The 21,019-nt window shown below is 37.1% G+C and overlaps 1 protein-coding gene across 2 annotated transcripts in view; it reads left to right on the plus strand.

Moving 5' to 3' along the window:
- Positions 1-21,019, plus strand: part of ANO3 (anoctamin 3) — a 396,077-nt gene that overhangs the window by 353,796 nt on the left and 21,262 nt on the right. For both annotated transcript variants that reach the window (XM_045808600.2, XM_087855357.1), the window contains 6 exons: positions 6,762-6,798; positions 9,203-9,314; positions 10,065-10,122; positions 16,298-16,395; positions 18,978-19,111; positions 20,008-20,160. In XM_045808600.2, coding sequence (XP_045664556.1) covers positions 6,762-6,798; positions 9,203-9,314; positions 10,065-10,122; positions 16,298-16,395; positions 18,978-19,111; positions 20,008-20,160 — 592 coding nt within the window. The remainder of the gene's footprint in view (positions 1-6,761; positions 6,799-9,202; positions 9,315-10,064; positions 10,123-16,297; positions 16,396-18,977; positions 19,112-20,007; positions 20,161-21,019) is intronic.

A 21,019-nucleotide genomic window follows, 5' to 3' on the forward strand; every position in this document is an offset into this window, starting at 1 on the left:
GGGTATTGAAAGATTAAATGAGATCCTCCCGTGCTCAGTAAGTGTTAACCTTTTTCCTATTTGCTTCTCTTCACTATTTTAAAATTGTATTTCTCTTTAAAAGTCTGTATGCACTCCTGTTCTCTTTCTTGCAAAGTACTAACATTTTCTTCATTTTTTCCCTTTCTTTTCATCTTTAAATCATAGAGTTTATTCATTAACCTTCAGTCCAAGGTATAGAAATGCCAATGATCTTTTCTTTGGTGTTTCTAAATTCTTCAGACCATATCTGCATTTATTTATATATTTTTTAGTTGTTACCTATTACCCATTCATAAATTTTTAAATAGTCAGAATTGTCTGTAGATAGAGAATCACATCTAAGATGTTGTATTATGCCTTTTGATCAAATTTATGTCTAAAATATAAGAAAATTTGAAATATTTAATTAGTTCATGCAAAAATCATACCATTATGCTAATTTTCAGTAGTCTTAAACTTGGTTTTCTTAATGTACTTTCTTTCTAAAGTTACTATTTTGATCTTTTTTAGTTTTGAATTTCAAAATCAATACACTGTTATTATATAAAGTACTGACAGTGTGAAAACATTTAAAATATTAAGAAAAGTCACTATTTTCTATCCAAAATGCCACTCATGTCCCTTCCTATCATAAACTAATTGTAACCACTGGAGGTAATCAATGTTAATGGATTCATGTCTATTTATTCCCATCACCATCAGTTATTAGTGTCTTCAAAAGAGTACCCTGTGTTCCTGGATTTGACAATTTGTTCCAAAGACCTCATGATCTTCAAAAACATCTTGAGTGAATTAATGAACTGGCCTAATATTTTTGAAGATGGGAGATATTTCATAGGGAAAATGAAAAGGCCAAATATGTTTTAATTAACTTTTCCTTGGGAAGGCAAGCATGACAACTCTGGGAACAGAACCTCCAGGTCCAGGATTCAATCCTTGGTTCCTACCCAGGGAAATAGCTATCTTCTCAGTTAAGCTGAAGAACTTGTCATGATCAGAACCTGTAATTGAATAAAACAGGAGCTTTCACCTTCATACATTTTCCTTACAAAAGGATTCTTTTTATTTTCATTGATAATGCAAAAAAACTTAAATTTGGCTGAAGTTTCCCTTGGTGTACCAGACTCCAATTTCGTATTATTCCAGTTGTTTCTTAATCACCAGTCCCTTAAACTCTGACTCTGCCTCATTTCCAACCCCCATCTTCAGTTACCATCTCTTCCCTAAAATCACAGTGAACCCATATTCATAGAGTCTTCTTTCTCATAACCTTCAGATACAGCTTTTTCTCACTAAGTCTGTATCTTTAATGAGGCTCAATATATTCCTTCTTCCACACTACTGCTTTTTACAGATAACAAAGGCTGAACTAGATGGAGTGAATCTCCTAATTGTAGAAATAAGACCTCTGGAGACAGGTGAGGATAGTATTATTTTTGTCATAAAAAACATCTTTTGAGGTCCTCAAAATCCTACTAGCTCTACTTAATTAAATACAAGAGCTAACTCATCCACTGTTCCTGAGAGAAGACTGACTTTCTTTTCTCTGAATGTTTATTTCTACTTGTTGGGAATTTTGACATAAAGATTTAGAGATTGTTGGTAGTAGAATCAGCCACAAAACTTCTCCTTTGCCCTTGCAACTAATTTAGGAAAAGATTTTTAAATGGATTTTAGGATAAAGGAAGTCAACTACACAGCCAACTCAATAAATGTGAAAAGAATGTTTTATTCCTCAAATTTAATCAGTATAAACCCTTCATGCCCTTCTGAACTTATGTATTCCTTTCCTACTCAGGATGTTAAGGCACTTCACAGAAATAGCCCATCTGATTTACCTGAACCCACAGGATTAATTTAAGGTTAATCAGATAAACATAGATTAAAACCGTTAATATCAAAATGGCAACTCTGTAAAAAACTTATACCACCAAAATGATTGACCTAGAATACCAAATGCTACCTCTTGTTATTTTCAGACCAACACTAAATATGCAGCATATAAAAACGTGCTTTTTGTTTCTTAAAGCTAGACTTCATGATCCCAGTGCTAACATAGTCTCCAAATGAGGGTTTGGCCTCAGTCAAAATATTCTATTAATCTAATCTGCTTTTCAGCTATAACCCATATGCATGAAAGTATGAAATGGGTGTGGCAAAATAGTTTCAGGTAGTCAAACACTCTTTTTTATTCACGAACTTTAAATATTTAAAATACACAACCAGAAATTTTAAGGCATTCATTCATTTCTTTTGTCTCTTTCATCACGTCAGTGATTGTTGTGAATTTTGCTTCTGTAACATCTCTCTTATCTATTCCCTACTCATCATTCTCACTTCTACTTCCTTAGCTCAGCTACTTTTCTAGCTTGGACCATTGCAGTAGCCTTCTAACTGGTGAGTCTTCCTGTCTTTTTCAGTTCTTCTCATCTCCCTTGCCCACTGCTCTTGGAAGGATCTTTCTGGGGCACCTGGGTGGCTCAGTCGGTTAAGCGTGCCACTTTTGATTTGGGCTCAGGTCATGATCTCAGGGTCATGGAATCAAGCCCCCAGTCGGGCTCTGCACTTAGTGGGGAGTCTGCTCGAGATTCTCTCCTCTCCCTCTGCCCCTCCTGCTCCTTCTCTCTCTCCCTCTCAAATAAATTTAAAAAATCTTTTAAAAAAAAGGATCTTTCTAAACCTCAGATTTGATCATTTTATTTTGTACTCGAAAGTGCTTAATGGGTTCCCATTGCCTCTGGTATAAATTCTAAATTCATTAGCAAGGCACGGAGGCCTCCTGTTATTTAAAGCCAGTTTTCTTTTTCATCTTGTTTAAAGTTGGATCTCCCTCCCTCCCTCTCACACTCTGCACTCCAGCCTACAAAATCCCTTTTGCTTGCTCCCTGGCATTCTGCTTTTTCACAGCTCTGTCACTTGGTTCACAGTGCTTCCTCTATTCACCCTTTTTTCCTTTTATCTCCTTGCAGGCTATTTCTTTATCTTTGAAAATTCCAGTAAAGGATCCCTTGCTCCATAAAGTTTTTTTCTCAATCCCATATGTAGAATGGAATAATCTCTTCTTTGTGTTTATTCTTCTCACTAGGTGCTTGGACCTAGTCTCCCTCCTTATCGGACTCCGCTGATGGAATGAAACACTCTGTCTTGTGAATGCTCTTCTGTTACAGTGCTTGGGGCGTACCTCGTCTCCCACTCTCAGGGTGTAAGCTCCTGACAGCAGGGTCTCCTCACTTTTGTGTCTCCAGGTCTTTGCCTATGTCTAAAAGACATTTAGAATATATTCTTCAAATAAATTTTAAATATTTTATTCTCCAATTTTCCTAGCATCTTGAATACTATTCACAATGCAAAGATCTTAGCCTCTTGAATAATCGTTCAAAATTATTTTTGTTGCTGGAATTCTATTTTCAGCGTCTTTCACATTTGCAGTACTTGTGATTTTTCAAACTAATAATTAAAGAACATGCATCCTCTAAGCTTTCAAAACAAATGGATCATGGCATCCCGAAATAAATATTCAATTTGGGATAAAAATACGGGTGAAAATAATGAAAATTTGATTACAAGTCCATTTTACAGATCATGAAAGTAACTTAAAGATCATTTATTATTCTTACTATGCTTCAAATCACCTGGAACATTTGAAAAACTACAGATCCCTGAGTCCCATTCAGAATGCCCTTTGTGGAGCTGGGAAATCTGTACATGAAACAAAACATTCAAAAATATTCTCCAAGTGATTCTAATCCCGTCAGTCCCTAAAATAGCATTAGGAAATCACTGATTTAAGAGATCTGAGGTGAATTTGATACATAGCGAAGATAAGAAACTACATTTTCAAAGAAAAATCACAAATAATTTAACAATGATTAAAACTCCAATTTATTTTTTAACACCTCTTACCAGACATATAGCTAAAATTCTACAGAATTTGAAAATAAGAATTACTCTTCACTAATCCCATCCTTTTTTTCCTTTATGTTGCTGTCCCTGAAAATGCTATACTACTTAAAGGTGCTGTGAACAGCATAGTTAATGTCAGGTAATATTTCCAAGAAGATTTTGACGAAATTTAAAAATACATGATTTAAAAATATACAATTTGTATATACAAATATACAAAAATACACAAACACATACAAGAATACAATATATCCTTGTTGCTTGATAGTCAAACCTTAATTAAAGAATAGGTTACAGTAGCATGACAGCTGTCTGGTCTCATGATTACTGTGTAATTTTAAAGAAAAAACAGAAACATCACAGAAGTACTCCTGCAGTTTGAAATTTCTGGGATTAAGCCAATTAAACCGCTTCAACATTGTCAACAAAAGAATGAACTCGTGGGACACCTGGTTGGCTCAGTGTGTTAAGCGTTTCGGCTCAGGTCTTGATCTCATGGGCCATGAGATTGAGCTGGCATTGGGCTCTGTGCTCAGCTGGGAGTCTGCTTGAAAATTCTCTCCCTCTGCCTCTCCTGCCTTCTCTAAAATGAGTTTAAAAAAAAAAAATGAACTCCTTTTGGTATTCCTCTTCTCATTTTTAAAAAAAATTTATTTATTTATTTGAGATTGAGAGAGAACACGAGAGGGGGATGGGCAGAGGGAGAAGCAGACTCCCCACTGAGTGGGGTCCAATGTAGGGCTCAATCTCAGAACCCTGAGATCATGACCTGAGCCAAAGGCAGGCACTTAACTGACGGAGCCTCCCAGGTGCCCCTCCTCTTCTTATTTTAAAATCCATGTACCTTGTGTACCCTATAACCAAAAAATAGGAGCTCCAACTACATTTAAAGTACTCCATGCTGGTTCTGAACTCTTTCACATTAGTAATTTGTTTCCATCTCTAGATTCGAGAACATACATTCCTATGTTTCTTTCATGGGCCTGACCACTGAAGACCTCAAATGTTCCTAACTTTCTTAACCCTGGGTTACCAATTACAATGCAAATAGGTCATTGTGTAATAGGGTGATCAAAGGGTTGGACCATACATCTTAACATGGAAAAGAGGTAATGCCAAATGACTCATCTAATAAGAGGACTCACTTTTTAGAAAAGTATTTGTTTAGTTTGCTCATGTTTATATCCATGGTTTCTAGAAATTAAGAAAGGTAGATTACTGAGAAAGAGCAGTCTATCTTTGATTCTGCAAAACTCTGTTTTGAGCTCATTTTTACAGTACAAATTAGATTGTAAGGCTCTGATACAGAGATGATGAGCACTAAGTCGAGTGGCCCCTTCACAGCAACCTTGCCCTTTCCCTGTCTCATTCTCATTTTCCCCTAACAGAGTTCTGTGTAACACCCCAAAACAAAGCATTAGTAGGAGGAAGATGATGACTTCTCAGCTCAGAATGAATTCTAAAGACCTTACCATGGACTACCAGGCCCTGAAAACCTGTTTCCCTCTGAGATATTTCTCACTCATCTCTTACTACCTTGCTCTTTTACTGCCTCCACTCCTGATCCTCCAACTGCCTTGCCCTTCATCAAACACACCAAGTACATCCGGTCTCAGGGCATTTGCACTTCCTGTTTCTGCGTCTCCACGGTACTGAGCTCAGATCTCTTCTTGGCTCCCTTCCTCACTTCATGCATGAGCTCTATGCTCAATGTTACCCGCTCAGAGAGGCTTTTCCGACCACACTATAAAATAAATACTCTGTGCCCACCACCCTTCTCTGTGCACACAACCTGCTGTATTTTCCCTTTCCTGACCAATTACATAATTGTTTGTCATGTTTCTCTAGCCATTGGATTTTAAGTTCAGTTAAAATAGAGACTATGTCTGTCTCTTTCTGTCTCAAGATAACTCTTTAGAGGAAGAAGTAGGTTTAAATCATGGCCAAGATGAATAATCACGATAGTTCTATTGAAAGAACAGTTAGGGAAGGTGAACAACTTTTAGAGTGTCCAGATACCTACCTTTTAATTTTGCATGCCAACAGGTAGAGTTGCTGGAATTTATAATATAAAGAATAATTTGTTGAATTGTGGGGTTGGTTATATTTACATCCACACACATATACTCACAAACATATACTGTCTTTCTGTCTGTAGCAAATTTGTTTTTCCAACTAGGTTTACTTGGAATTTTGTGAAATATATTTCCTTTCCTTTAGTCTGTATGAGTGGTGGGTTGAGTAGTAGGGGCAGGGGAGAAGGTGGCAGAATGTGAAAAATGCCACCATAAAACTATCATGCATGTGATTGACTTACAGATTCAACAGATTTGACTTAAACAGTCTTGTTTTAAACAACCACCAAACCAATGCTGTTCTTTAGGAATGCAAACTATCACACTATGTCCGTCTTAGTTTGGAAAATTCTCTGTCAGTAGGAAAGAATTCAGACTTCCACTCAGCCTTCCAGCATAGTAAGAAGTACATATAATTTAGTGACCAAATCCCATGTCAGCCATTGATTAGTTGAATGACTTTTGTTACAAAACAATTTTTAAGTCCCATTTCCTTGATTTGTAAAATGGAAATAAAGATAGCTACCCCAAAAGACTATTACAGAAATCAAGTGCATCTGTATATACACACATATTTATAACATGTTTATATTACATGCATTTAGTGTGTGTATATATGTAAAGCACCACATAGTAAGTTTTAAAACATGCTCTGCTTAATTAAAAATGTAGCATACACTTTAGATATGTCCTTGAATAGTGTAAATAGCAGCCTCTTCTCGAGGAGAAGAATAACATTCGCTATTTGTTCTCTCATTACAGGCTTATGAAAAAATTGCTTACCTTCTCACCAACTTAGGTAAGTCCGTTTTTACTTCGCTCCTTCACAAAAGAATAACATAGGGGCATATCAGTCTGTAGTTGCTTCACGTACTTTAGCATTTTTCATGTCAACTTCAGTTATGTAAATTGTCAATCAAAATGGAAGACATGCGTGGGAAGTTGGAGCAAATTGCATAACTATAGAGAGGCAGTGTATGTAGCTACAAAATCTCCTTCTGAAATTATTAGCAAACCTAGCTCTCCCTACGTGGGAGTACTTTTGTCCTCCTACCTTTTCAGTTTTTTGGGGTTGTCCCCCAATTTTTATTTTTATAAATATGATACTATATGTACACAATTTAAAAGGCAAAATAGCATTAAGAAATTTGTAATTAAGGGGTGCCTGAGTGGCACAGTTACATGTCCCACTCTTAGTTTCAGGTCAGATCATGATCTTAGGGTCCTGTGATCAAGCCCTGTGTAGGGCTCCACGGTTAGCATGGAGTATGCTTGAAATTCTCTCCCTCTCCCTCTGCCCCTCCTGCTTGTGCTATCTCTCGCTTTCTAAAATAAATTAATAAAATCTTTATAAATTTTTCCATCTCTAACTCATGACATAGTATCTATGGATTCATAACTATTAATTAATAATTAGTGGACTGTTAATTTAAATTAACAAAAGCATTAATACTTTGTTTAAAATAATGACATTGTGTGCATAGATGTAAATATATATACTTAATATTTGAATATTTATAAATACATAATAAATATATATGGCATTGTATTCTGTGTAATTTTTCAGTTTTGTCAAACAGAAGTCAATTCAGGAACAAGAGCACATATATCAAGAAAATAGTAACAGTAAAATCAGATGTCGCCATGGTAGTATTAGGCAAACCAGAATTTAATATCTGTTTGAGTGGGAAGGAGAGACATCATACCAATAAACACTCTGTCAGTTCAGTATAACAGTCATGATTTCTGTACATCTTTTTATAAACCTTCAAAATATAGAAAGCAAAACATGATAGAAATACGAACAAAACAATACAAAACAAAACAAAACAAAAAAAACCTGACTAATCCACACTCAAATACCAGCCAGGATATAAAGTATTTTAATATCATAACTAACAATCTTCTCTTTATATATATAAACTGTCTACTTAACAAAAAATATATATTCTTTCTAAACACTTAATACATAGACGAAATATATCCAAGTAATTTGACCACAAATGAAACCAGCTTTTTTGCTCCCAAGCAGAAATCACACAGGAACATTTGTGGATTATGATGCAATAAAATTAGAAATGGAGATCCAAAAACAAACTACACAATGGGGATTATTTTAAATCTGTATTCTCATTTCCAGATAAGTTTTGCACTAAATTTACAGACTGTTTAGAATGAAATGTGAAAACACAACCCACCAAAACCCTGGAGGAATGTGGGTTCTCCCGGATGCTCTCACTAGTGCCCACCCACCAGTCAGCCTTGGGGATGCCCCACAGACGCCTGTCACTTCTCGTACATTTTCTAGTTGGGCTTGGAATCCCCCAGGACCTACTCCTATTCTGTGGCTGGATCATGTACACATGTTGGCCCACCTTTTCCTTAAATCAGATCCCATCTGTTTTATATCTTCCTTGAATTCTTTAATTATATGAGAATATACATTAGCTGTGCATACAGATCTTCTGTCATTATTTGGATACTGCATGGGAGCAGAGGCTGCAGTCCGCATTGCCATCTTAATTCAGTCTCTTGCATCGTTTTGTTTTGTTTTGTTTTGTTTTGTTTTGTTTTGTTTTGCTTTAAGAGTCATAGAAACATAAGATGTGAGAGTCGATAGGTTCTTGAAATCATCTTGTCTAAACTCCTTGTTTCATAAATGTTAAAACTATCGCAGAAAAATGTGAAATGATCTATCTGAGATTACCAGAAAATTAGGTATAAAAGTTGAAATAGGAGCCCAGCTCCTAGGACTGAGGTAGCCCTCTTTCCTCTTTACCATTCTACTTCAGTCTGCACAAAATATCCATTCTTCAAAGAACTCTGTAAATAATTTAGGTCCTTATTCAAGCATAGACAGTTTTGAGTGAAGGACTGATCCAATGTACATGGTTACTTCCAAATGACAATAGCAGACAGAATCTTGAAAATCTTTATATACTATTAATAACAGAAATCCCATTTTTGTAGCTATGGGGAAAGTCTGAAGATTGTACCATTGAATCCTTTTATCAACTATGTATGTACAGCCGACATTTATCATTCACATTTTGCAGATGCAGACCCTAGAATTCAGAGACACCGAGTGCCTCGTAGAACTAGCAAATGGCTGAACCAGAACACAAACGTGGGGCTTCTGATTCTATCTCTGTATTTCTTGTTATCCACCTCCTCTTTATAAACACACCCTGTTTTCCTTCTAGAATATCCTCGAACAGAATCTGAGTGGGAAAACAGCTTTGCTTTGAAGATGTTCCTCTTCCAATTTGTTAATTTAAATAGTTCTATCTTCTATATTGCTTTCTTTTTGGGGAGGTAAGTCAACTTTATGTACATTATCTTTGCAGAGTGAAAAATACGGCCAACAGTTCCATTGTCAGTTTGTTAATAGAGATGGCAAATTCTTGTCCCCTGCCTTGGAAAACTGCTCATCAGTCTTCACATGTGTTTTCCACCAAAAGACGTCTAAGTACAGTGCTTCCAGCTGCCACTACCAATTAAAGTTGGCATAAAAAAAAATAAAACCAGTGTACCATGCTTGGGTTGGATTATGATTATCCAATCATCAGAAATGGTTTTGTTAAATAAGAAAATGATTTTTGTGTAACCCTAGGTTATAGTCCCTTATTGTGGAAACTTCTCCTACCTATCACGTTAACATTTTTTTGTATGTTTGCTGCACGGTGTGAAAAAGAAGCATATTAAACTATGCTTAACACTCCAGCCAGTGCCATGGAAACATACTAATGTTAAACTAAACAATTCGGCACATTACATTAATATTCATTAGCTAGGTCAACAAAACATTAAAGATTTGCAGGTGAAAGTGGAAAATTTCTTTCGGTTGTTTTGTCTGTACTTTCTCACCCACTGGGGGGTGAAAATTGAAATCACAACCACTTTTTCCTTTTTAAGTCAGGTACTTTGATGTGTAAGCATGGCCAAATTTCGCAGTTTGGGGACAAGATGCACCAGTGAACATTTATGTCTACCTACCCATGCATTAGTAGATGTTCTTCAGTCAACCCCACATAAATGCTAATGAATTAAAATGGCTTTTTACAGATTTGTAGGCCACCCAGGAAATTACAATAAACTTTTTAACCGGTGGAGACTGGAGGAAGTAAGTAACCTTGTAAGGGTGGGTATGGGATTGGGCGTGGATATGGGCCAATGACCGTAGGAGGGAAGCAGGTGGGAGGAGAAAGAGAGAGAGAAGGTGGGTACACGGAATTTCAGGCATGCTGAAGACACACTTTTGGTAGACAGTTCTTATGGGTTCAGAAAGAAAAGGAACTACATCTTTCAAAAAAAAGGATATGAATTTAAAGGTTAAACCCCCAAATCCTGACCTCAGCTCTTTAATTCTCTATCAAACCCATTTCTTCCATTCACAAAGCTCAGAAATTTAGCTCCAGAGATTTTTCATTTTGGAGGAATTATTATAATCTATTCTATGGGTTTTTGAACTTTTAAATATGCTAGGTTTCCTTTCAAGCAGGGAAACTTTGTCCAAAAGAAATCTTACTTGAAACACCAATCTATAAAAGTATAGATCTGCATCTCCCAAGTCTTATAGTTTTTTATTGATTTAAAATATGTATGTCATGGGAACAAAAGGTCTAGTATTGCTAGATCACAGGGTTAGGCAGGTTGTATATTGTCACCGAGACTGATATATGGTCCTCCGAAGTGCCAGCGCCTACCTATAGTCTATGAGCCCACTTCCTCAGACTTTCACCAACAAAAACATTTTAATTTTTACCAATATAACATCTAAAAGATACCTCCTTTTGATTTCAGCTCCTTTAATTATGAGTGAGATGGAGAATATTTTTCATGTTTGTTGGATATTTTCTATTTCTCTCTATATGTGCTATTCTTGTTCATTTCCATTAGACTATATTCTCTGTCCTAAAAATTTATAAACTGATAACATTAGGCTCTAATCTTTCAAATTTGCTGCAGATAGGTTTTTCATTTTCTTGTATGTCTTCATTTTGTTTTGATAAATTTTTTTTAATTTAAAATTTTTATTTTTCATTTAAAATATCACTGCTATTAGTAACTTCGGGCATTTATATCATGCCAAAAAACATGGTTTTCATTCTAGAAATTTAAAAAAAACTCACATTTGTACTTTCCACTATTTTTTTTTTAAATATTGATATCTTTGGGGCGCCTGGGTAGTGCAGTCGTTAATCGTCTGCCTTCGGCTCAGGGCGTGATCCCAGCGTTCTGGGATCGAGCCCCGCATCAGGCTCCTCCGCTGGGAGCCTGCTTCTTCCTCTCCCACTCCCCCTGCTTGTGTTCCCTCTCTCACTGGCTGTCTCTATCTCTGCCAAATAAATAAATAAAAAATCTTTAAAAAAATAAAATGAAATAAAATAAAATAAAATATTGATATCTTTGGTGCATCGGAAGTTTATTTTCATGTAAAGAGTAATCAAGATTCTTGCCCCCCCCCAAGTTGGCAGTCACATATTTCATTAATAATACATTTTTTATCACTCAGCAAAATTAGATTTCAAGATTTATCATATTCTGCATCTTGAAAAACATGTCTATTTCTAGACTCTGTTCAGTCTCAATGGTCAGTTGTTTATTGCTTCTGTAGTTCAAAATTGTTTTAATTATTCTAATGTAAAATCCAATATAATATGTGGTAATATTAGTAGGAGGTCATAATTTAGAGAGAGTCTAAGAAAAGTTTCCCTGAGAAAACAGGTATTTCCAGTCTCTATCTAAAAAGTTCCCCCAAACTTAATGGAGTCCTCATTGATATCGTCTCCCTACAGCCTTCTAGTTGATTGGAATACATGGAGAAAACCTAAAACTTCCTAAGAATAACATGCTCTACATCATAGAAACCTGAGCTCACCTGTTAACCTTGCTACCTATTAATTCGTTGCCCTTAAGTTAATCCCTCTGAATATCTGTCTCCTCATCTGTAAACTAGCAGTAGTAATACCTAGGTTGCAAAATTGTTTACAGATAAGAGATAATTTGCATAACACAACACAACCCCTAGACTTTGGAAGGCACTCTATAAATTGTAGCTGATAGTTGTCAATGATCTGTCTCCACAGCCACCCGGATATTTTCCCCTTAGGCAAAAACAGGTGGAAGGCCTTCCATAATTTCAGGCCTCGAGGAAGTCCCCAAATCAAACTTGGAGTTTTCACTCATAGCCCAGAAGTATGACTATATCTGCTAAAAGGCTTTCATCTACTCAGTTTGGCACCCAAAGGTTACTTTTCATCAGGAGTGTTCAACTGTGGGGAACAGGCAGGTAGATTTGCATATTGATGCCATTTTAGAAACTGCTGTCACCAATAATTTTGTTTAATTGGATATTTTTACTCTTAAGGGTAAAATTATTGGAAGTCATGTTTCTTCTTTGTGAGCCCCAGGGGAATAGTTCTAATACTGGTATCAGGAAAAATGTTTCATAGCCATCCTAGATATTTTCCACAATATATATGGAATACATAATGGCCATATTTTCTAACAAAAGATTGTTTATTTTGGAAAAAACCCATCGGTGAAATGAAAAATGTGGGTTTGCGATAGACCCTAGAAATTCTAGAAGTGTATACATAAATACACATAATGGAACATACAACAGCATTTCATCTCAGAATTCAGTCATACAACAAGCATTTATTGACGCGTACTCCATTCCAGGCCTCTCTGGGGTAATACAAATGAAGAAGTCCCTTTCCTTTCTTGATGATGCTAATAATCCCGAGAGAAGAACTTAACCATGTTATGTAATAAGTATTGTGTCTTTGGAGTTTGACGGTCTACATTTTAATTCTGCCCCACCCTAATGCCTGATCTTAATATCTCTAAGTCTTTTGTAGATTGTGATAGGAATAGCTATCTTGGTAGGATTGGTGAGACGTGGATAAAATTGGATCATGCATGTAAAATCCCTGGCACAGGGGCGCCTGGGTGGCTCAGCTGGTTAAGCATCTGCCTTCGACTCAGGTCATGATATCAGGGTCCTGGGATCAAGCCCCCCCATCAGGTTCCCTGCTTAGCGGGGATCCTGCTTCTGCTTCTCCTTCTCCCTCTGCCATTCCCCCCTCACTGCCTTTATACTCTCTGCCTCTCTCTGTCTCTGTCAAATAAATAAATAAAATATTTTAAAAAATAAAAAATAAAATAAAATCCCTGACACAAATAATGGTAACCATTATAAAGAAAGCAAAAAGTACTGCAATTTTATTTAAAACATTTATGAACTGGCTATCCTGACCTTTCCTCATACTATACTGTATAATACCTCACATAAATATTTTAAGTAAATCTATATAAAAATGTTAATAATGATTAATATTTAATGAGTGCTTACTATATGCCATCACCTTCCAGCAATTGTTGCTAACTGTTCTACATGTATTAATGTAAAAATTCTATTATTACACTCATCTTGCAGATGAGGAAACAGAAATTTAGGCAAGTTATATAATTTGCCTCCAAGTATAGAAACAAACTTATAAATTGATGAAGTCATCAATTAGATTCGGCCAACCTAGCATCAGAGTCTGCACTTTGAACATTGTGCTTTCCAGTCACCATGGGGATAGCATATAGGCAAAACCAAGAACGTAAAGGAAATTGACTTTGATAAGAGATTGCTGAATGGTTGCTGACTAGCACATGTAAATTGGATTTAGAGTAAACATACCTCCTGTGAAAGGAACATGAGTATCAGAATCTGATAGTCCTATGTGCCACTGGGCTTCATCATCTACAAATGAAGAGACCAACATGCATCTTATGAGGTTCTCAGGAGGAGCAAATGAGAAAAATATGTGAAGACACTCAGCTATGGGTTGTCCACAGTCATATGATTTTGGAGGGGTGCAATGGGAATGAAAGCCTGGTTGTCCTACATACTCATCAATGCCCTTTTACTCATTCTAAGTATAGGCTCTCTTACCAAATGAATTTTAGAGTATTGAAGGACTGGATTTTGATCAAAGGAACCATTATTTGAGGAAGGCAGACCCACAAAAACTGTTGGATCCCTTTCTCTGCCCTATAAATCACCAAGTCATGAAGGCTCAATTTCAACAAAATTATAAATTGCCTGTCATTCAGCCTCCCCACTTTGGCCTGCGATTGTGGAGAATGAGCCAATGGTCTTCTTTTTTTCCCTCTCCACATAATAATATGCCTTGGTAAGCCAGCCTTTCAAGGCAACAAATACATTGGGTAAATAGAAATCATGTTTGGCGTTATGTACAAGAGCAAAGGATTGGAGTGCAGGAGACCAAGGCATTCAATTCCATACCAACAGTCAACATCATATGACCTTGTACATGTTAATTTACGTCTTTCGGTCTCCATAAAAATGAAGATTTCATCTTGCAGCTGTGATCTATGCCTATGCCTGCCTCTGTAGTTTAGTAATTATTCTGTCTCAGACATTCTTCGAACCCATTTATCATACATATGTGGCAGAGCTCAGGGGTCCTAAATTCACCCTAGAAGGAAGAGACATGCTTAAATGGGAGAACCGAGACTTCTCTACACAATGAAAATTGTGGCAAGCGCTCTCTCTCTCTCTCTCTCTCTCTCTGACTCAGTTTAGGGAGTTTTAAATTACTGGGCTGGAACCGGAAAACCAGGCTCTTCGTGTCCTAATTATCTGTTCCCTTTGAAGTCCCACTGGTACCAATTTGATAGAAATAGAAACTGTGGATCAAAGCTATAGTGACTATTGTTCTTATGAGCAGGACGTGAACCCATTTCTAAAGAAACAGACCCACGCTTTCCTACACAAGTATCTTCTACAGTACAAAGTTTTCAATCAAAACATGTCGATTGCAATTTTCCTTGTAATCACATTTTTGTTTGTGGGGGTTTCTAATGCTAACAGTTATTGGACATCTGAAAAAGCAGAGGAGCACAAGAAGGCAAAATTGGGATCATACTGACAAGGCATTCTGTGGCATGTTTTTATCACTTAAAAATACATTCTAGGGGCGCCTGGGTGGCACAGCGGTTAAGCGTCTGCCTTCGGCTCAGGGCGTGATCCCGGCGTTATGGGATCGAGTCCCACATCAGGCTCCTCCGCTATGAGCCTGCTTCTTCCTCTCCCACTCCCCCTGCTTGTGTTCCCTCTCTCTCTGGCTGTCTCTCTCTCTCTGTCAAATAAATAATAATAAAAAAAAATACATTTTAGTTTATGTAGTAGATATTCCCTCTCCAGGATATAGACCTTAACACCTGCCTCCTATCTTGAGGATGGGCTAGATTTAATTCACTTCAGAAAAGAATAGGGAAAGGGAAAAATGAGTAACTTTAGAGTAGAAATACCTGGCAAACTTTGTACCAACAAACTGATGAAGATTAATGTCACTAGTGGTGTCTGTGGCTATCATGTAACATCTGGGGGGATGTGGTGAAATTTACGTCTGTGATCTTCCTCCATCCTCAAAACACATAAATCCAGTCTCAGCACATGAAAACACCAGATCATGTTGGTTTCTCAGCTTTGACAAACATACCTTGATAATATAAGAGGCAATGGAGGGAACTGGCTGAAGTGCGTATGGGCATTCTCTGTACTTTCCTTGCAAATTTTCTACACATTTAAAATTATTCTACATCAAAAAGGTTATTTTGAAAGAACATATTATAAACACTTAAACATTTTTCTATTTCCTGATTGTTAATAGATACACAGTATTCCGGAGCACTCATTAAATGGGATCATGCCTAATACAGAGGTTGGCAGGTAGTAAGTGCTCATTAAAAGATAGATTTGTTATTTGTGGAATATAAGAAACAGCACAGAGGTTTCATAGGGGAAGGGAGGGAAAACTGAATGGTTGTTCTTCCAATAGGGAGACAAACCATGAAAGACTCTTAACTCTAGGAAACAAACAGGGTTGCTAGAGGAGAGGTGGGTGGGGGGATGGGGTAACTGGGTGATGGGCTTTAAGGAGGGCACGTGATGTGATGGGCCCTGGGTGTTATACACAACTGATGAATTATTGAACACTACATCTGAAACTAAGGATGTACTATATGTTGGCTAATTGAATTTAAATAATAAAAAAGATTTGTTATTATTGATGTTTTAATTTTGATCAATATTCCACTCTAATTACTGAAAACTTCCCTATCAGATGTCCTTATACATGCTATTTCTTCCTTGTTTTTATTTTCTTCATGCACTGAGAGTGGGTGGCCTGGCTTTAGAATTTGCTGTACGGTTTGAAGGTGGGGACGTGCAACCAACTGACAAGAGCAAGACCATTGTTGTTGCTCTGTTTCAGTGTCATCCCAGTGGCTGTTTGATAGACCTCTGCCTCCAGATGGGCGTTATCATGTTTTTGAAGCAAATATGGAACAACTTCATGGAACTGGGATACCCGTGAGCACTTTATTTTTAAACTTGCCTTATACATAGTTACAAAAAAGAAAGATAGAGGTAGTGGGACTAGTTCTTAAGAATGGGAGCCTATTAGACAGACAGGTATGAGTTCAGTTCCTGCTCTGCTGTTCACTCAATGTGTGACCGTGTGTGAGTGAGTTAACCTTGCCGAGCCTCAGTTTTCACATCTCTTAAGAGGGGATCAATGGCTATATGCACCTCAAGAAAACATTCGTGAAGAATAAAGGAAATAGTGGATGTCAAGCATCCAGTACTCTGTTTAACACGTTAAGATGCTTGTTGCTATTCTTAAAGCACTGTTGACAATACAGGTTCTTGAGGAGAAGAAGAACTTTCTGGGTTCTTCTGGCCACCAAAAGACCAAGGTTGTTGTTGTTTAACAAAGACAGCCTCCATTTTTGCTCCCCCTCTTAAAAAAGAATAAAACAAAAATAAAATTCTGGGTAGGGAGGTCTTATACACTTTATTACATGAAAAAGTTATTAGAACAGGATTGATTTCACAAAACAATAGCATTCTATTTTGTCCCTTTCGACAGGGTTTAACGTCTGTGGAATGTCGACATAAAGGCTGTTGAATGCCTACTTCTATATCTAATAACATAGATTACTCTTCCAAATACACTGAAATACAGTTTATGTAAAACAATGTGTTATGGAAGCTTTGAGGCCTAACCAAGGTTAAAAGCGTGACTATTTTGAGGAATTTCTTGACTGTGGAAGAACTAGTTAATTGATGATATAAATAGCTTAGGCTTAGTCATCTGATTATACCGTGATTCTTTCTCCTTGTTGGCCTACAAATGGTGTCAGGACATTGCAGAGTAGAGACTTTAGGGCTGGAGAAGTGATACCCACCCTGAAATCTGCCATAAACTATTGTGTTAAGTTACAGGCAGTCTTAGCACATGGACTATGACATAACTGAGACCTGCTTCAAATTCCTTCTCTGCCCCTTGCTTCTAATTTAAAGACGCTTCTAATTTACTTGACCTATCTGTGAGATTTTTTTTTATTTATAAAATAAGGGAGGAGATTACAAGAGATGCCCAGTGGTCTTTAAACCTCATCAATAAATGACAGAACCTTTTTGTGAAGAGATTTTTATACAGATCTTCAATATTCAAAACAGAAAAAATAAATCTCTTGTAAATGAAGAGAGCATAGGGATGAAGGTTTGGGGAGCCTGGTCCATTGTTTGTATCCCTTCCTATCCCTGGCCCATCTGTTTGAGACACAGGGTTTGGGAACATCATTTGAAAATAGCTGAGGAGATACAGTAGCAAGTGCCTGCCACAGGATCTGACGTGCTGTGAATGAAATAGCTTCATAAGCACCGTCAAGATATAGTCGTCATTATAGCGTTAAGAATGATTCTTACTGTTGTCATCGTCCGTGTGCTTCTGTACATAGCATACACTTGGGATGGCACATTTTCACCATGACCTTGCCCAAGTGGTCAGCCTGGATTGTGTACCATGGTAAGGGACATCCTGTTGGTGTTTTTCCAAATCTAGCAGGAGTGGACCAAGCAATAATTTTGAAACTTTTATAACTTAGTTCTCTTTTTTAAAGTAAAATCTTAAGCAGACTGAAGGAAATAAAATTAAACCAAGCAGGCCTGCCTCAATCTCAACACCCAGCTCCTTTTCCATCTTCTTGAGGTCCCAGAGGCAACCTCCATGGGACGTACACTGAAGAACTAACTACCTCTATGGTGGTTCTTCCAACACCCACTGAGTTCTAGGTCCATGATTAATTACTACTGAGAGATGGGATACGCTGTGAGATTCACTTCATTCTAGAGGTAATGTTCGTCTAACTCTTCAGAAAATTAATTGCCCAGAAGTCCCCACTACGGGATATTTCTGAGTCCCATAATTTCAAGACTGCCCCTAAGCTAGGGAAATAGTGTTGTTAATTCCTTTCCATGTCTTTTAAATGGACTCAGGTACAGATCCATTGCTTGTAAATTATTGTTCACCGTAGTGGCTGAATGTAATTGTTAATACTCAAACCCTTCATGTTCATAAACTCACAGAGGTAAGTAGACTTACTAAAAGTCACATGGCTCGTGCATTGTAGGGTGGGAACTAGAACCTGTTATCTCTTGAAACCTTATCTAGGGCTCAGCTATTCAATATGGAACATGCTTTTACCCGTGTTCAGAGAGCACAGCCCAGAAGATTTTGGGTTATGAGCAATGAAGGGCTCAGATCCAATCACAACAGGCACCATAGAAGTTTAAGTATGTATAGAGGTTGATGGGGTGGGGGGAAGGAATCATACAAATGGGTGGTTGTCTAATAAGTATTGGACGCACTTAAGTGTGTGGGGGGATGAATTCCCAGATACATATGTAGATGTGGACAAGGTCTAGGAAGGCTGAGGCCAATTCCCACCTCCTAAACTTGGAAGTTGAGACCATGCAAATATCTTCAATTCCCAGAAATGCTTAGTGTACACCCAGGGTAGTGGTATTTCTCTTCTCTTAACACACTATAAATTGTTCGCCATATGCTTGTAAGAGCTCAAAAGCCCCTTGTCTGCTGTGTGATGTAGGTTGATCCAGAACTGGTGGTCACGACATAAAATCAAGCGGGGAATACAAGATGCATCCATACCTCAGTGGGAAAATGATTGGAACCTGCAGCCCATGAATATTCATGGACTGATGGATGAGTATTTAGAAATGGGTAAGGAGAGAAACTTCTATACGGCTATTTGGCCTTCTTGATATATTTTTTTTTCTTTACACAGGCTCTGGTTCAAGAGAGAAAACCATCTCTCTCCTTTCCAACCCCAAGCATCCTAAAATACCTTTCTACCTTTATCTCAACATAACTAGAGAAGATATTAAAACAGTGTCCTTGGAAGGTTCACAAATTCTGTCCTTTGTTAGCCATAACATTTGACCAGAAGGAAGGGTTTTCTCATAAGTAGAACACCTAGCTTTAGTGCAGATATTTTAAAAGGAATAAAATAAATCAGCGCCCATTCCTTTGTTAAAAATATACCATCCTGCCCAAATAAAGCGATGATTATTTCTTGCAATAAATCTTTGCATGGACCTGGAGTGATTTTAGCTTCATTGAGAAGCCCTCTTATTTATATTAAGAAAAGGAAGATTCTCACTCCAACTGTTAAAATCTTTGTGTGTTGTCTTCACATTTGCTTTTTCTCTGGCCTTTAGTCTTCTTGTCTATAAAAAGAAAGGAAAAGATTAGGTATCTTGGGTCCTAAAGCTCTAAAGAGCTCAGCATTTTTCTTCAAGTCCTCCTCTTTGACTTCTTACTCGCTCTTCCTTCATGCTGCATGGTATAGTGATGGAAAGCAAATACACTTTCAATCCATTGAGATCAGAGTTTAAATGCAGGTCTTAACATTTTTTGCTGTCCACCCTTTAGCAAGCTTACTTAACACATATGAGCTATAGTTATCTCAACGGCCAAATATGATGAGCATATTTACCTTGTAGGGATATTGAAAGGATTAAAGGCAATTTATGTGAAGCACCTCCTAGGGCCCAAAGAAAGCACTCAAGAAACTGTATTGTTTATATTACTAATTTTGCAGTGCTGTCCCTTTACAGTTTTACAGTTTGGTTTTACCACCATCTTTGTTGCGGCTTTTCCTCTGGCCCCTCTTTTGGCTTTGTTAAACAATATCATTGAGATCAGGCTGGACGCATACAAATTTGTCACCCAGTGGCGGAGGCCTCTGCCGGCTCGAGCGACTGACATAGGTAAGATTCAGGAATTAAATGGTTTTTTTGCATTGCTGAGGCCAAGAAGAGCCTTGATCTAAGCACCATGTGGGTTTCCATTGTTGGGGCTCCCTTCCAACTATAACAAAGAACTGAGGAGGTTTGATTAATAAAATCATGAAATGAACACTAACTTAGTTGAGAGTATGTTTATACTAGAAATGCTATTTCATGAACTTGTTTATCACTAAAAATGATCTCATATACGTTTTTCCATGCTAATAAGTATAGCTCTGCTTCATTCTTCATAGTGACTGCACAAATTTCTATGGCATGTTATATAACATTTCTAAAAATCATCCCTTTAACTAGAGATGCTTAGATTGCTTCAGTTTTTTCTATTATGAGCAACACTGAGGTAAACATACATCTTCGTACATACTTTGTCTGATTTTTTCCTCGAGGTAAACTCCTAGAGTGGACCTCCTTTGCAAAGAGCATGTCCATTTAATTTTTTTTATATTTAAAATTTTGATGAATAATTTCTCATTATGTTCTCCAGAAATATCATGCCAATTTATACTCCTAACAGGTGTAATAAGGGTTTTTTTTTTTTTTATTGGTGTTCGGTCCTCAACAATCTGAGGACGGAAAAAATGATATCTTGTTATGTTTCCTTGCATTTTTATAATTATGAGATTAAATATATTTGTATTTCTTCTTTACTGTTTATGACCTTAGGCTATTGTATCCGATTCGGTACGTCTTTATCTCTATGTTCAGAATATTAACCTTTGATATATGTGTTGCAGACATTTTCGAATGCTGGTTTTTAACCTTTTACTCCATCATGAATAAAGTTTTAAAATGTGTATATAATCACATTGATATATCTCTC

Source organism: Ursus americanus, chromosome 24 (genome assembly GCF_024610735.1).
Source record: "Ursus americanus isolate L20-20 chromosome 24, mUrsAme1.1.p, whole genome shotgun sequence".
Lineage (NCBI taxonomy): Eukaryota > Metazoa > Chordata > Mammalia > Carnivora > Ursidae > Ursus > Ursus americanus.